We start from the raw sequence: 18505 nt of genomic DNA, 5'->3' as shown, positions 1-18505 counted from the left end.
TCACTTGCGGCTACCATATATTTTAATTAATGCCTTGTTCACTGCCAAGCTGACAATCTGATATGGTTATCAAATAAATGTTAGGTGGAATCTTTCAAGAAAGGATATGAATGATTTAGTTTGAGAGTTATATTTTGACAAAAGAGTTTTAATCATCAAAATTTGGCTCTCTTAATTCTTCTTCTCACTTCTTTCGTTTTATATTCATTTTCATTTCCTTGCCACCGCCAGATTCTTCATTTGATGACTTCTTTGTTAGTCATAAAGGATGAGGTTTACCATATAAGTTGTAGCATTGTTTATGGAGTATCTTAACTTTGTTCCAACTCCACACTTTTTCGCTCATAACAGGTAACACAAAGCATCTTATATATATATATATATATATATATATATATATATATTAGTGCATTCTTAAAATAAGTAGGATTGCAAAACAAACATCTCATGCTCCCAAAAAATTTCACTTGTACTTACATATATAACATATCTACATTGTCCATAAAATTAGAGAAAAAAATATTATAATTATAACACAATAATATCTATATCATGGCGGAAATGATTGTAAATTGTACTTGTAATGACTTTGTTACGCTGTCGGTCCAGGAGGGGCCGGCTGAATCGGTCCAACAGGGACCGCTTTAGTTCTATATATGCCGGCCCAAGCATGGGGCGTAACCAAGGGGGGCGACAGCTCTAGTGGGCCCTCTACTTAATTAAATTGTGTTTAGGAGGAAAAATTTGAATTAGGGATTGTTTAAAGATTTTGTAAGCTTGCTTTGGCTTTAATTAGTCAATTAGGGGCTAGGGCTTGGGGCATCTTGAGATTTGCTGAATTTTGAGATATAGGGTTTGCTTCGTGTGGGCTCTAAGCTTTGTTAGAGATTTGGAGAGTTGTTTCTTCCTCTAAAATTGAAGAAACTTGTATCTCGCTTTGTTTTTCTTGTTCGTGGATTGAATCAAAGTATTTCCCTTGTGTTTCTTCTCCAATCTACTAAAATTTTTTGCATGGTTTTTGCTGATTTCTCTTTGAAATCAGTCTTTTTTCTCGATGTTTTTGCCAATCCTTGCTAGGTTTGCTTGTGAACTCAAGTATTACCATTAGAGTTACTTGCGAACTCAAGTATTTCCTATCAAATTGGTATCAGAGCGTTGTCTTGGGACCATCGACGACTGAAATCCAGAAATTTCAGCAAAGAAATTTCATCCGCAAGAAGATCTTCTCGTAAATCTTGGGAAAAAAGATAGCCAGGAAGAAAGTCGAAGTTTTGGAAGGTGAAATTAGGCAACTAAAATCAGATCTGGAGGGAAAATTCTCTGATTTTCAAAATCAAATTTTCTCCAACGAACGGTTGGAAGGAAAGTTCACCTTGATGGAAGAGATGTGGAAGACCAATCCGGCGACATTGAAAGCAAGGGCGACCACATATGGCCATGTGAGAGGAGGGAATCCGAACCCGTTTAGTGGGAGGGAAAATTTGGAAGTGGAGATCCTTGAGGGAGAGGACGACATGCCACATATAGAACCACTTTCTAGGGAGGAGATGAGTATGTGTTACGAAATAAGGGGTGCTGATTTAGTGGAGAAAATGGGAGATTTATACCACCGAGGTGCTTATTTTGAAAGAATAAGAGGGGAAGTTGATGAAGGGTACGGTTATGATCGCCGGAGGGAAGATTGAGATAGCTGGGGAGCACCTCCTGTTTGTGGAATGGGAGGATATGGAGGATTCATGGGCAATTGGGGTGACCCGAAGGTGGGGAAGCTGAAGATGCCCATCTTCGAGGGCGAGAATGGTCATGGTTGGATCTACAAGATGGAATGATATTTCTCCGTTAACGTGTTGATGGAGGAAGAGAAGGTGACAACGGTAGGACTGTGTTTAGAGGGGAAGGCACTAGCATGGTACCAATAGCGAGACATGAGACAACCCATCCAGAGCTGAAGGGAGTTTAAAGAGTGCTTACTAGAACGTTTCTGAACCGGTAGGGGAGGTGACTTTTATGAGCAAAACTTTGCCTTGATGTAGGAGGGGACTGTGACAGATTACTGTGACACGTTCGAGTAGTTGGATAGCTAATTGGACCGGCTCTTTGAGACAGTGCTGGAGGGAAACTTTATGAATGGGCTTAAACCGAAGATACGGGCAACAGTTAGAGTGATGAGGCCAAGAGACCTTGGGAGACCATGGAGCTAGCCCAGCTGGTGGAGGATCAGAAACAGCTGGAGAGAGGAGCGAGGGGGAGCAACTCGGGTGGATCGTACAGGATGACCACTAGGGCTGCAAGCGAACCAAACGTTCGACGAGCTACTCGTTGTTCGATTCGATTAAAGCTTGTTTGCGATCGTTTAATTAACTAAACAAACAAACTTGAACAAGATTTTGAATACTCGATTCTTAAATAAACAAACTTGAACACTAATGTGTTTCGCTCATTTATGTTCACGAACAACATCATTTGAAGTTCTTGAACAAGCTCGACATTAAGCTCGATAAGAAACTCGATAAAAGCTCGATTTTGAACTCGTGAATAAGCTCGATAAAAATAATTAATATTTGACTATAGAATTAATAAATATAAATAATCATTACCTTTGTTACATCGACAATTTTGCTTTTATTATAAATGTGTTTGTTCATAGATATGTTCATGAACGTGTTTGTTTGATAGTTAAAAAATATGTTCGCGAATAAGCTCGATAAAAACTAAACGAACGAACATGAACTGAACATGAACCGAACATGAATACTCTTAATTTAAATGAACCAAACATGAACACAAACGCTAAAGCTCGAACAAACATGAACCAAATTTGAACAAGCTGATATTAAATGAACACAAACATGAACACTCACATACTCGGCTCAGCTCGGTTCGTTTGCAGCCCTAATGACCACCACCTTCTTATCCCTCAAGGGGCCAGCTCTAGGAAGTCAGGAGGCTACAGGGTGATGATGGGCACGAAAAAGGTAGAAATGGGTAGAGGAGTTTGTAGGGGAGTGGTGTTGACTATTCAGGGGATACATGTGAAGGAGGATTTTCTTCCTTAGAGTTGGGGAGTATGTATGTCATCTTGGGGATGAAATAACTGCAAACCTTGGGGGAGACCAAGGTAAATTGGGGAGCACTAAGGATGAAATTGGTGGTGAGGAGAAGGAGAATGGTGATCTAGGGTGATGCAGGACTGTTTAGGGCGGTTGTATCTCTCAAATCCATGATCAGAATCATATAGGAGGTTGGAGGCAGATATTTGGTCGAGTTGCAACACTTGAAGATGATCAGTGTAGGGAAAGAAGGAGATATTCCTCTTACAATACAACCACTCCTACAACAGTACAATGAGGTGTTCCAGTCACCTCAAGGGTTACCACCACCCAGAGAATAGGAGCATGTAATCCTTCTGAAGGAAGGGGTGCCACCAATTAGTGATCGGCCCTACCGCTACCCCCAAATTAAAAAATATGAGATTGAGAAGCTGATTAGGGAGATGTTGGAATCAGGGATCGTCAGACCAAGTGTGAGTCCTTTCTCTAGTCCAGGGAGAAAGAAGGATGGGAGCTGGAGGTTTTGTGTGGATTATAGGGCGTTGAACAGGGAGACTTTACCGGATAAATTCCCCATTCCGGTGATCGATGAGCTATTAGATGAGCTGCATGCAGAAGCAGTGTTTTCTAAAATAGACTTGAAGTCGGGCTACCATCAAATCAGGATGAAGGAGGAGGATATTCAGAAGACAACCTTCAGGATGCACGAGGGGCACTATGAGTTCTTGGTGATGCCCTTTGGGCTCACTAATGCCCCTGCTACTTTCCAGTCTTTGATGAATAGGGTGTTCCGGCAGCACCTTAGAAAGTTTGTTCTGATATTTTTTATGACATTCTGGTGTACAACAAAACGGAGGAGTATCTGGAGCACTTGAAAGAGGTTCTTAAGATTTTACAAGCACATCATTTGAGAGCCAACTTACAGAAATGCAGCTTCGCCCAGTCTAGGGTAGAGTATTTGGGACATGTAGTATCTCAGGAGGGAGTGACGACCTATCAGAAAAAAATTAAAGCAATGCAGAAATGGTCAATGCCTAGGAACATGAGGGAGTTAAGGGGTTTCCTAGGATTGCTGGGTACTACAAGAGGTTTGTGAGGGGGTACAGTACCATAGCTTGGCTGTTGACTGAGCAATTGAAGAATGCCAATTTTTTGTGGAGAGAAGAAGCAACCCAGGCTTTTGAGAGATTGAAGAAAGCCATGAAAACAATCCCAGTTTTAGCTCTTTCGGACTTCAGCCAGATCTTTATAGTGGAGACTAATGCGTCAGGATATGGATTGGGGGCAGTGTTGATGCATAATCACAGTCCTATAGCATACTTTAGTCAGGTGTTGTCAAACATGGCTAGATTGAAGTCGGTGTACAAGAGAGAGTTGATGGCCATTGTCTTGACCATTCAGAAATGACGCCCTTATCTTTTGAGAAGGCATTTCATTGTCCGTACAAATCAGAGGAGCTTGAAGTACCTATTGGAGCAAAGGATGGTGACCGAGGAACACCAGAGATGGTTGTCAAAACTGTTAGGCTATGATTTTGAGATCCAGTACAAGCATGGGGTGGAAAATAAGGCGACCGACGCCTTATCTAGATGTGTTGGGGAACTTCAGGAGTTGGTGGTTTTAGTACCACTGATGGTTGACTGGGGGGCCATCAAGGAAGAAAGCATGCACAACGAAGAATTGAGGAAGCTCAGGGAGGATTTGATGAAAGATAATGGTAGTCATTGGAGGTACTATCTTGAGGGGGAGAGATTGTTGCATCATGGGAGGTTTGTGGTACCATGAACTTTCGTACACATTTCTCACTTATTACAGGAGTTTCACGGCAGTGCAGTTGGGAGTCATTCAGGAGTACAGAGGACATATAGGAGGTTGATGTCGGAGCTTTACTAGAAGGGGATGTATAAAGATATTGAGGAGATGGTGGCAAAGTGTGAAGTGTGCCAGAGAAATAAATATATGACAATGGCTCCAGGAGGACTACTACAACCTTGACACTTCCAAACATAGTATGAGAGGAAGTGTTCATGGACTTCATCGACGGCCTACTGTGCTCAAAGGGGTCGACAGTCATTTTGGTAGTGGTGGACACACTTAGTAAGTATGCACATTTGATCCTCCTACGACATCCCTACACTTCAATATCAGTGGTGACAACATTTATCAGGGAGGTGGTTAGATTGCATGGGGTTCTTGAATCGATTGTGTCTGATCGAGATAAAGTGTTCCTCAACCAGTTTTGGAGGAAGCTTTTTAAGTTGCTTGGCGGTGTTATCAAGAGAAGCACCACCAACCATCCACAGACAGACGGGCAAACGAAGGTGGTGAACTGAAGTTTGGAGCTATATTTCAGGTGTTTTGCTTCTAAAACACCACGGATATGGGCAAAGTGGTTACCATGGGCTGAGCATTGGTACAATACTTCGTACCATTCGGCTTCCCAGATGACTACTTTTAAGGTGCTGTATGGAAGAGACCCCCCACACTTAGTGCATTTTGGGAGAGGAAGCATACTAGTTTCCTCAGTTGAACCATACTTAGAAGAGAGGGTCCAGGTATTGGAGGAGTTAAAGAAACATCCGTGGAGGGCATAATAAATCATGAAGAAGCGGGCAAATACACATAGGAGGGACATATGGTATGAAGCGGGGGTAGAAAGTGTTCTTGAAATTAAGGCCCTACAGGCAAAAATCAGTTGCTAACAAGAGGAATGAGAAATTGGCTCCAATGTATTTTGGTCCCTACGAGGTGGTGGATAAGATCGGAGCAGTGGCATATCTATTGAAGTTACCCCCAACTGCCACCATACACCTAGTCTTCCATGTGTCACAGCTGAGGAGAGCTCTATGGGAGCATGCAATTAGTATGGAGTTGTCAGCTACACTGGCAGAGGAGCTGGAAGTGATCTTAGAATCACTGGAGTTATGAGGGGTTGGTTAGGTTGATAAAAAGGGGAATAAGGAAGTGCTTATCAGATGGAGAGACATTCCCAAGTTCTAGGCCACTTGGGAACCATACGACAGAGTGAGGTTTCAGTTTCCTTCTTTTCACCTTGAGGACAAGGTGAGTCTTTGGGAGAGGAGTAATGTTACGGTTGAACCGATCCAATAGGGACCGGTTCAGTGCTATAGCTGCCGGCCCAAGCATGGGGTGGAACCGGGGAGCGGTAGCTCTAGTGGGGCCTTCTACTTAATTAAATTGTGTTTAGGAGGAAATATTTGAATTAGGGGCTGTTTAAGGATTTTGTAAGCTTCTTTTGCCTTTAATTAGTCAATTGGAGGCTAGGGTTTAGGGCATCTTGAGATTTGCTGAATTTTGAGATCTAGGGTTTTTTTCGTGTGAGCTCTAAGCTTTGCTAGAGATTTGGAGAGTTGTTTCTTCCTCTGGAATTGAAGAAACTTGTATCTCACTTTGTTTTTCTTGTTTGTGGATTTAATCAAAGTATTTCCCTTGTGCTTCTTCTTCAATCTACTAAAATTTTTGCCTCATTTTTTTTTCTGATTTCTCTCTAAAATCAGCCTTTTTTCTCGCTGTTTTTGCCAATCCTTGCTAGGTTTGCTTGCGAATTCAAGTATTATCCTTAGGGTTACTTGCGAACTCAAGTATTTCCTATCAGACTCTTGATATATTATTTGATTGTGTCAAAATATGAGCTATTACATGTAATCACTTTTTATTTTAATTTTTATTTAGATATTGTTTGATCGTAATCACTCTATTGATTTACTTTCTTTCCCCACTTTTATCATTTTGGCCTCACTTAGAAATGAAATTTAACCATTCTATTACAAAAATATATTCTTTTGATTACTGACTTGTTGATGTTCAGGGCGTAATCACCATCTAAAGTATTATAAACAAGCCTCAAGAAAATGATCTGTCTAATCCAGTACATAGTTATAGATATTGAGTCAGTTTTTGATGCCATCTTTGATACAATGTTATCCAAACTTCAGATCTATAATATTTGTTTCACATTTGAATACCAATTCTTTACCTCAATAGAAGTTAGGAAGTTAGGTGATGTGAAATCACATCGGAATTGCACGTAGAAATTTATAACGATTGAATTAAATGTTTCACTTTGAAAAGATTTTACGAATTTAAAATTGTTTAAATTGATATGGCAAGTAACTACACAATAAAAGACAAGATCTCAAAATAATATCAAGATTATAATGAAACAAGTAGTGCAACAAACAAACAATCCACCACGTAACAAAGAGAATTCACCTCGAGTTTTCCTCACTCACACTCTTTAAGGGTTAGCAGGAGAAGAATCGCCACAATCCGGAAGATGCCACCACGAAGGAGAGGAAGCCGGGGTAGAGATCCAACGAAAGTTAGCCGGAGGAGGGGCTATGTGTGGAGGGAATTAGGGTTTGTGGGGTCTAGGTTTGAGGTTATGGAAAGAGCATTAAATCTTTCAGATTTAATTAAATGAGAAGGGAAAATAATTTGAAATTCAAATTCAAATTCAAATATGTGTTAGGGGAATTAAGGTTATTAAATCCTCTTTAAAATTAATTACCAAGGAGGGTAATCAGTTAAGAGAATTAATTGACGGTGGAGGGAAGGATCAGAATTCAAATTTTTAATTCAAAATTGGGGGGGGGGAGGGGAATTAATACTTCCTAATTCCTTGGTTCACTTTAGGGAAGATAATAAATAATTCAAATCTAATTTAATATTAAATTAGACTCAAATTGAAAACTTTCTTAATTTGAAAAGGCTAATTTAAGAAAGTAATTGAAAACCAAATTTGAATTTCAAATTGGATTAAATTCTCTCCCGAAATAAGTGGGTTAATTAAGGTAACTGTTAATGATGATTAAAATCATCATCAAGTGGGCAAGGGTGAGGTGGCCGGCGGTGAAGCAAGGGGATGGCGGCGGTATGGATGAGGGTGAGGGAAATTGGGAGGGGAATTAATGCTTCATAATTCCTTGGTTCACTTCAGGAAAGAGAATAAATAATTCAAATCTAATTTAATATTAAATTAGACTCAAATTGAAAACTTCCTTAATTTGAAAAGGCTAATTTAGGAAAGTAATTGAAATCCAAAATTGAATTTCAAATTGGATTAAATTCTCTCCCGAAATAAGTGGGCTAATTAAGGTAATTGTTAACGATGATTAAAATAATCATCAAGAGGGCAAGGGTAAGGGGATTGGGGGGGGAAGGTGGCGGCTTGAAGGTTAATGAAGTGGTGGGGATGGGCCGACGGGCTAGAGAGTGGGTGTGGGTGGCCGACGGGTGGTGGGTAGGGTGGAGTTGGCCAGCGACTTAGGAGGAGAGGAGATGGCCGGCGGTGGGGCTAGGGGAAAGGGAAGAGAAAAATAAAATAAGAAATTAACCACGAGTCCCGGCTCCTACCGGCGGCTGGTGGGTGATACTTGTCCCTATCTTAGGGATCACTTCTCTCAAGAACTCACAAAGAGATCTAATGGTAAAAATCTGAAATTTCATTCATCAAAATCATCATCATAATCCAAATACAAGACCAATGACCTAATATATAGGCCTCATAAAGAAAGAAGAGAAATGACTAAAATGCCTATAGGGTTATCACTCAACTCAACACACAAGCAAGGGTACAAACGTAAATAAAGAAAATATGAACTAATACATAAAATATCAAATATATAAGCTCCTCATCGTAGCCGTCGATCTACAATGCTTCCGGCGGTAGACATTTCGGAATCTCCTACTAATGTCCTCATCATTAGGGGAAATTTACAATCAATCCATTCTTGCCACAATCAATAGGTGGAACAAATGATATAGTTGCTTCTATCCGTCTAAATAAAGCTTTGACCCCTGTGAATCCTTTTCGTGAAGCTCACCTTCAAAAAATTGAAGCAAATCAAACATATATCATACACTTTCTTCATTGTTGGATCTCCTTTCATTACAAAAATCTTGTTGGGTTCATGAAAAATCATGACTATATAATCATTGATCCAATCAATTTGACATATGAAACTTTGAATTGAAACTATCATTGAGATGTGTTGAATTCAGGAAATTGGAGAGGAAAAAGTTTAACTTTATTATACAATATACTCCATATTTATAGATATATACAAGAGGTCTAATGAATAAATACATAACTATAGAATAATTAATAATTGCTGAAATAAAATCCTTCCTAAATCAAATGTCTAGCTATGGAAGGTACTCAATGTGTTTCTAGAAGGCTTCCCACGTATCTCTATTTGTATTCGTTGGATCTATGAGGGAACTAAGGGCTGAGATTTAACAAGATCAATTCGTTAAAGTGGACATGCCCATATCATCAAATTATTGATTAGAGATGGTGATTATAATTGCTTGAATCTCCACCATTGTGCCACTTGTCTTGGATTTGGGTTGGTTTGTTAGGTCAACCTAAGAAAGACCCATCAACAACGGCAAGCCTTTATCCCACTATGTGGGTTTGGCTAAATGAATCATTTTTCTTCATTGTGTCCCGTTACAATTTCTCATCTAAATTTAATAAAGAAATGTTATTTCTAATATTTTCTAAAGTCTTTTTAGGTCTACCTCTACCTTTCTTAACATAAGTCAAATCTAATACATCTGCCGTTTTATGTGACCAAACGATCTATGGCGACTCTCTAATTTTATCTTCCACTGGAGCTACTCCAATCTTTTCATGTATATGCTCTTTTCGTATCATGTCTTTAAGAGTAAAGCCACTCATCCACATGAGCATCCTCATCTCTGCAACACTTAACTTAATATTGTGCTTCTCTTTTAATGGCCAACATTCTATCCCTTAAAGCATTGCAGGTCTCACTACCATCTTATAGAATTTTCCCTTAAGTTTGGGAGGGACTTTTCTATCACATAACAAGCCCGATGCATTCCTCCACTTCAACCATCCATCTTGAATTCTACTAATAATATCCACCATCTATTTCACCATCACTCTGAACAATAGACCAAAGATATCTAAAATGTGTGCTATTATTAATGACTTGATTGCACAAAGGCACTAGATCTATTATTATTAAAATTACACTCCATATATTTAGTTTTAGATCTGCTCAAACAAAAGCCTTTAAACTTTAAGGTTGACATCCATAATTCAAGTTTACCTTCAACTCCCTCTCTAGTCTTATCAACAAGAAGAAAATCATCAGCAAAAAGCATACATCAGGGTACAACCTCTTGCAAATGTCTAGTGAGAATATCCATGACTAAAGCAAAAAGATATGGGCTTAAGGCTGATCCTTAATGTAATCCAACTGAAATATGAAAATACATGGTCATACTACCTTGTGTTTGAACACAAGTAACAACTCCCTCATGTATATCTTTAATGACTTGAATATAAGCATTACTAACCCCTTTCTTATGTAGAACTCTCCATAGCACTTCTATTGGAACTTTATCATTTGTTTTCTCTAAATCAATAAAAAACATATGTAGATCCTCATTCTCTCTATACTTCTCCTTCAAACCTCTCAGTAAATATATAGCTTCCATATTAGACCTACATGACATGAATCCAAATTGATTTTGAGAAACATTGATGTTATGCCGCAACCTATGCTCCATAACTCTCTCCCATAGTTTTAAAAGATATCTAAAACGTGTGCTCTTATTAATGACTTGATCGGCCAATGTTGCAATACCCCCACTAGATCTATTATTACTAAAATTATACTCAATATATTTAGTTTTAGATTTACTCAAACGAAAGCCTTTAGATCTACTCAAAAGAAAGCCCTATAATATCTTTTAATACATCAGTTTTAGGGTGGAATGGGGATAATCAACTCTATTTGTTTTGGATAAGCATGAACAAAATCAAGATATTATTAACTTGATTATGATAAAAATCTATTAATTGGCCTCCTTGTTAGTTCATTGAGACTTTGGAATTTGTTTTTTCCAAGCTCTCTTTGTCAGATTTCTAGTTTGAGCTAAAACACTACCGGTGTGGACACTTTTCTACAAATTTTGCCAGGTCAGATATTTTTTATTGACCAACTAGGCAACTAGCTACCTTATGTGCATCCGCCTTCTCGTTAATGGCCGGCCAAATACCTCCAAAACCATCTTGATGGCATTCATCTTCGACAATAGATTGAGCATTGTTGCTTACATTTCGTTGGTCACCTCTTGTAACTAGAAACCATTAATCCTTGGAGGTAATCTTACTCATTTTGATTTTTTCCTTTATCAATATCTACAATTTTAGCACTCCATGAGCTAATATAGACTTTGTACCAATCTTCTTATTGATAATATTTTATTGACATCTCTTGGAGGATAACTAATTGTTGCACTCTTACTTTGTTCTAAGTGGAAATTCAGCTTCTAGGCTAGACCCTACAAATTTTTTTTTTTTTTCTGTTGGGTTTTCCATCTAAAGTTTCTCACTTCTATCTATTTGTATTTTCACATTCTCTAAGTATGATGACCAAATACGTTTTTGGTCCAAAGGAATGTTTCCGACATGGAATCAGCCTTAGCCAAACTATATTTTGTTGGTTTTATTAACCATCAAACTCGTTTCATTCTCGTTGAGCCTTACATGATACAAAAACTTGTTTTGCACTAATCTTTTTTTAACTTCTGTTCATGTTACCTGCATTTTCTTCTAAATCATTTAGCATTAATTTCATCTATCTATTTCGTTGGCGTATATTCTACCTTCTATTGCATATGCCCAAACTTACTTTCTTACTTTCTACCAAACTTTTTTCTTCAATATATACTAATCACATTGTCTAATAATAATCATTTATTATCCATCCTTTATGGTTTTTTCACGCATCCTTCTTTAGATTTTAATCTCTTTCATGGCTAATTTATCTATAATGATTTTTTTATCGTCCAACACATTGATTCGTATAAAATATTTGGCCTAAATTTAGTTTTATGAAATTCATCTTTTAAGACTACATGATATTCTTTGCATAATACATCTAAGACGTTTTTTAATTTTAACCGTCTAGTTTTAACTCCAAGAATTATATGATCCTCTCTAATATAGTAAATTAAGTATATCTATTATATATTTGTATTGCTTTTCTTCATGCATAATTGCTCATCTGCTAAGATTATACATCTTTTATCTTTTTTTTTTTCCATTTTTTTTTCATTGTTAGTTTTTGTTCATAAATAATTTTCATTTGTGGAGACTGTAAAAAGTAAACACATCAAACTATTTAAGGAATTTCTTGGTTTCGCAACAGGGTTTGAAAATGTTGTTGGGTTCTTCCTAAAATAATCTGCCCCTTAATAAACATGCATAAAACCAATTCACATGCCACTTGTTTATTTTTTTCCTAGTTAATTATATGTTGGTTACAAAGGGCTAAGTGTTTTACTTTCCAGAGATGGTCAATCATTCGAAAGCGCCAGACATCTTCAAAGCAAAGCAATGGCAGCAAGGCAAGGTCTGAGGAGATGTTGGCAGCACAGAAGGCATTTTCTATGGCTATAAATATGCCCATGTCCGGAAGCTTGTCAACAATACTTTCAGGTTTTTACAACTTTTCTCCTATGAAAAGAAAATTTAGGCCAATATATCCTGAATTAATTTGATTACACGGGGTTTTTTACAGTTTAGATTTGTTGTGAAGCAAGTATACACCATATAATTTGATTGATTTGCGTTGTATTGTATTTATCATGAAGTAAATTCAATAGGCACAATATTCATTTTGATCAAATGTGAGTCATGATAACCCGAAGCAATGTTGAGGTTTTGTTTGGGACAGCTTTCGTAATGTTTCTTAAAGCAGCTTTCTAGTACAAAAATTTATTTTTTTACTTGAAAGTTGTTTTAAGAATCACTAAAAAAGCCGTCCCAAACGAGGCAAATTATTAGGTCCGGTCACCGGACCAAAATTTGCGTCTGGATTCATGCGCTTTTCATGCACTTTTACTGTGCTTTTGATATATTTTTGCAAAAGGGCAGCTAATACATAATTTTAATTGCCCTTTTGCTGCCCTTTTACTGAGTATTTGAAAAGCGCTGCAAAAGGGCAACAAATACTCAATGAGTGAGATATTTGTTGTGTTTTTGCTTTATGTTTGCAAATACTCAACAAAAAAAGTAGCTAGTATGCAATTAAATTTGTGTATTATCTGCCCTTTTACAAAAAAATACATCGAAAGCGCAGTAAAAGCTCATGAAAAGCGCACGGAATCCGGACGCAAATTTAGGTTCGGTGACAGGACCTAATAATTTGTCCCCAAACGGAGCCTGAGAGTATCTATTTTCTTCAATCTCTGCTTCTGTTTTATTTTATTTTTTATTTTTTTTCTTTCACATTTTTATGCAGCTTTAGAATTAGAAAGTAATGAATTACAGGGTTTGACATATCACAGGCGGAACACACATGCAGACAGCCAATTCATCCGCATCAATAGCTGGAGGAACATCTGGGGCACTTGATGAATCACCGGCTTGTGCTTCTCAAGCTTTTAAGCCAAACCAACCTATCAATCTGGAAACCTCGTCTCAGAAAGTACCCCCAAACCCCTCAAATAAGCCCCGAACTGCCCAAAAGAAGCCGCCATCAGCACAATTGAAACCTGCCATCTGCCCTAATCCTCTCATCAAAGCCGCCGCCTTTGCTGCCGGCGGACGAATTGCCACTCCATTAACAGCCGCCTCGCTATTCAAAGCAGCGCAGTCGGTCAATGCTGTTCGTATAAGACACGCCGGCAGCTCTTCTCTTATAGGATCTTCAGTTACCGGTACTATATCCTCTTCTTCAACAACTGCTGCCACCACCACGGCCGCCACCGCCCCCATTACTGGATCTCATACTCCTAACTCAAAGTTCAGCCATCCTTCAAGTGGTCTTACTACATCAAAGCTTTGCCAAGTGCAACAAGGCTCGGGAAAAGCTCCTCTGCAGCAGCTATCATCTGAGTCAAGATTAGGAGTAATGACAAGCTGTGGTCGGAACGAAAATGGCAAAAGACGCCGAAGTGTTAATAACTCTGCTGTTGATGTCGACCAGCTGTTAGTCGAAGAAGCTGTAGCTGAACCGGACGACGAAGCATCTGATAAGCTAGTTCAGGACACCAAGAATGGCAGCTCTGACAGGAAAATAGAAGAAAACCAATGTACTGAAACTGAAGAAACTACGAGCAAGAACTTGAAAGAAGAACAATCAGGAGAAGGAAAGGGAAGGATTGTTGAGGTAATTAGTCCGAATTCAGGTGATTCCCAGCTGGAGGAGGAGGTGATTTTACACAGCTAAATGCATATCAGCTAAGAAACCATCATTGTAATTTCTGTAATATGGGATATCGATTATGCAAATTTAATATTTATATATGTTTTCCTTATGTAATGATTGTAGGCAAAAGAAACTCTTGGGGATGTTTGATATCTCCTATTTCTGCCTTTCTGGCAGCATTCAAGCAAAAATTTAACTTAATTCCTATCAAATTGTTTTTTGAGGATCATAAATCTTATTATTTTATCAAAATCTGAATTTCTAAAAAAAAAAAAAAAATCTAAATTTTAAAAAAAAAAAAAAAAAAAATTGTGCCACATTGAAGTAGAGGTGTTAATATATGACACGACCCGAAAGCCGATACAAACCTGACCTGAAAATTCTAGGTTAGGGGCAACCCTGATTTGAAATGGGTCGAGTTAGGGTTCAATAGATTGATCTATTTCAAAAGCTAGGTTGGTTGACACGGAAATACGAAATTGACCCGTTTTTGACTTGGAACCAATTTTTGACTTGGAAATCATAGATCCTGTTTTGATCGGAAAATTAGAGATTGACTTGTTTTTTAACCCGAAAAATAGCAATTATTTGTCGGTCCTGGTTCCCGGGTCATTCGGATTGTGTTGGGTTGACCCGGATCTGAAGCTAGTCGGGTTCGGGTCTAAAAAATTAATCTGCTTGTAAAAATGGGTCGGGTTCAAGTTGACCCGAATAGTGCTGGGTTAGTTTCAAATTTGACCCGAACCAAACAAATAGCCCAAAATTGACACCCCTACATTGAAGCACATTTAAATGCAATTAGCATTCATTGTAGGAGCTACTAAAAAAATTGGTAATTAATTAGGAGGTTAATTTGACTAATTAATTCATAATTTGTTTAATTAATAATCATAATTTGATGTCCTAAGTAAATTTTTAGTTGGTTATTATCTCATCATTAAGTATACCAATTAATATATTGATGGTTATTTCTTTATAAGAAAATAGTTGGATAAATTAATTTCTAATTATGTTCATTAAATGTCTTAACAATAACTAATGTATAATAATTAATTATTTTAAATTTATTAGCCTAAAAGTTTATAAATTAATTTGTGGATTATTCTTTTATTAATTTGTTACTACAATTATTTTATTTTAATTTGTACACATTAAATCTTTTAACCATGGTGAGCAATTATCTTAACCATTAGTTATTAAAAATATAATGTTACATTAATTAATTAATCTTTAGTTATAGTAACTCGACTCATTAATTAATTGCTAAGTATCTTCATCCCTTATGATAAATACTAAATCTAATTAAAAATATAATTAACTTCCCTAATTAAGTACCTTATTTAGTAATTTTTAGTTTACTTTGTATTAATAATCATTATTTAGTCTTTATATGATATGATGAAATTATTTGAAAGTGACATAATCATTAGGTCACTTATTGTACGACTTATTACGATCTTTAGGGCAATCCATATTATGGTTCTTAATGTTAGAAAATTATTATACAATAAATTTGAACATAATGGGCTATTCAAAACAAGTAACAAAGAAAAATTCAAAAAGAGAGATTTTGTGTGTGTGAGAGGGCAAATTATTAGGCCCGGTCACCTGACAGAGAAATACATCTGAATTTCTCTCAGTTTACAGTAAAAACACAGTCAAAGTGCAGCTGCTACAGTAGCTGCGCTTTATTGTAGATAGAGAAAAATCCTGATGTATTTTTGTATCAGGTGACCAAATCTAATAATTTGCCGTGAGAGAGAGAGTAGGTATGAGTAATTTTCTTAGAAAATTATTGTACAATAAATATGTTCAAAGCACTTTGGACATAGAAGGCCATTCAAACCGAGCAACAAAGAAAAATTCAAAAAGAAAGGTTGTGTGTGTGTGAGAGACAAGAAATTATTATGTGCGGTCACCGGACGACATACATTGGCGAATCAGAAAGTGCATGTCATTTTTTCGCTGTATATCGAGTGACGTGCCGCATCCTTATTCGTCTCTGAACCGTTCAGTGATCTCACAAAATAATTTCTTGAGAGAGAGAGGTCTAAAAACTTTTCTTAGAAAATTATTGTATAATAAATCTAAAGCTCTTTAAACATAGAAGACGATTCAAACTTAGCAACAAAGAAAGTTTCAAAAATATCGAGATTTTGTGAAGAATTTCAGAGTTGGACTCAGATTTCATGTAATATTCATATGATTTCATACGCCCCGACTTCCCAAGATGATGTTTTTCACTCCCACTCAATAATTTAAAGTGAAGACCAATATCACCATAATATAACCCCGAAGAAAACACAGAGCATAAGAGTTGGATTTATAGTACACCACTAGTTGATTCTCAATCAACTTCTCATTAAACTCCATTCAAATTCTCCTAATTATTTAATTAATCTTCCCCAAAAGATTATCATATTACATATTTAATAACTAAAAAATAAACATCACATAAGTGTCATTGATAAGTCTTTGAAAAAGATGGATGTTCATAGGGCTGCAAGCGAACCAAACGTTCGACGAGCTACTCGTTGTCCGGTTCGATTAAAGCTCGTTTGCGATCATTTAATTAACTAAACAAACAAACTTGAATAATATTTTAAATACTCGATTCTTAAATAAACAAACTTGAACACTAATGCGTTCGGCTCATTTATGTTCGCGAACAACATCATTTGAAGTTCATGAACAAGCTCGACATTAAGCTCGATAAGAAGCTCGATTCGTGTTCGATTTTGAACTCGTGAATAAGCTCGATAAAAATAACTAATAATTGACTATAGAATTAATAAATATAAATAATAATTACCTTTGTTACATAAGCAATTGCTTTTATTATAAATGTGTTTGTTCATAGATATGTTCATGAACGTGTTTGTTTAATAGTTAAAAAAATTCGTTAAATATGTTCGTGAACAAGCTCGATAAACACTAAACGAACGAACATGAACTGAACATGAACCGAACATGAACACTCCTTAATTTAAATGAACCAAACATGAACACAAATGCTAAAGCTCGAACAAACATGAACCAAACATGAACAAGCTAATATTAAATGAACACAAACATGAACACTCACATACTCGACTCGGCTCGGTTCGTTTGCAGCCCTAGATGTTCAATATAAAAATGGTTCAGTAAATATCTTTCTGAAACATTCTAAATATTATTTTACAAATAATATCACAATTATTTGCTTCAAAATTGATGCTCTATTGATGAAGACAGTACAAGATGCACAGATCCTATCAAGATTTGTATAAAATTAAATATTCGTATATTTCTGTTCATTTCCCTTTGAATTTGGATTATGTGGCCCACATTTTTTATTAATCTATCTATAAAATGGACACGCTGAAATGGTCCCAATATTTGCAGAATGGACTTCAGTTATTGTCTATGCCACCACCAACTTTCTATTACCACAAAAAATGTTAAAATAATAATTTTATAGCTCTTGATTTTATTTTGGGTCAAAATTTTGACAATCATATCATTTTTTTTTAAATTATAAATTCATGCTTTTATTTATTTGATTATGATCGGATTAATTTTGGGCAAAATTTAAATTTGTTCAGTCAATCCGTTTTGATACCTCTATCAATTTTAACAATAACAGCATCAAGCCTTTGTCCCACTACGAGAGGCCAGCTAGAAGAATTCTTTTTCTCCACTGTATCCTGTTAAAAATCAAATTCTTGTTTAAATCTAATAAAGAAATATCATTTCTAATATTTTCTAATCAAGTCTTTTTAGGTCTATCTTTACATTTCTTAATATAAGTCAAATCTAATACCTCTACTTAACTAATTGGGTCATCAGAAGGAATAATTATTAGGTTCTGACACTGGACGTAGCTCTACATCCGGAGGCCAATAACATATCGCCACGTGCTCTTACTCTTTACCTCGCGGCCCGATTACCCAACCCAGACCAGAACCCGGGATTGCTATGTCCGCGTATTGCTAGATATTGCTCGGTGTTTATAGGTATTGCTTGACAATAACGAGAAATACCACTATATCAAGACCAATACCTAGCAATATCGAGCAATACCTAGCAAAAACGGGGTATTGCTCGGTATTGCTAGGTATTGGTCTTCACAGAATGATATTTCTCGTTATTGTCGAGGACTATCAAACAATACCTAGCAATATTGATCAATACCTAGCAATACGCGAACATATCAATCCCGGGTCCGGTTCAGGTCGGATCGTCGGGTCGCGCGGTAAA

At 36.9% G+C, this 18505-nt stretch overlaps 1 protein-coding gene across 2 annotated transcripts in view; it reads left to right on the top strand.

Annotated features, from left to right (window-relative positions):
* The window catches only part of LOC110116224, a 28874-nt gene extending 14401 nt beyond the window's left edge, over positions 1 to 14473 (top strand). For both annotated transcript variants that reach the window (XM_020849722.2, XM_020849723.2), the window contains 2 exons: positions 12405 to 12552; positions 13404 to 14473. In XM_020849722.2, the coding sequence (XP_020705381.1) occupies positions 12405 to 12552; positions 13404 to 14287 (1032 nt within the window). In that variant the 3' untranslated portion in view covers positions 14288 to 14473. The remainder of the gene's footprint in view (positions 1 to 12404; positions 12553 to 13403) is intronic.
* The last annotated feature ends 4032 nt before the right edge of the window (positions 14474 to 18505 follow it).

This window comes from Dendrobium catenatum, unplaced genomic scaffold (assembly GCF_001605985.2).
Source record: "Dendrobium catenatum unplaced genomic scaffold, ASM160598v2 fragScaff_scaffold_698, whole genome shotgun sequence".
NCBI lineage: Eukaryota > Viridiplantae > Streptophyta > Magnoliopsida > Asparagales > Orchidaceae > Dendrobium > Dendrobium catenatum.
Note: the sequence above shows the minus strand (reverse complement) of the source record. Positions and strands in the feature narration are given on the sequence as shown.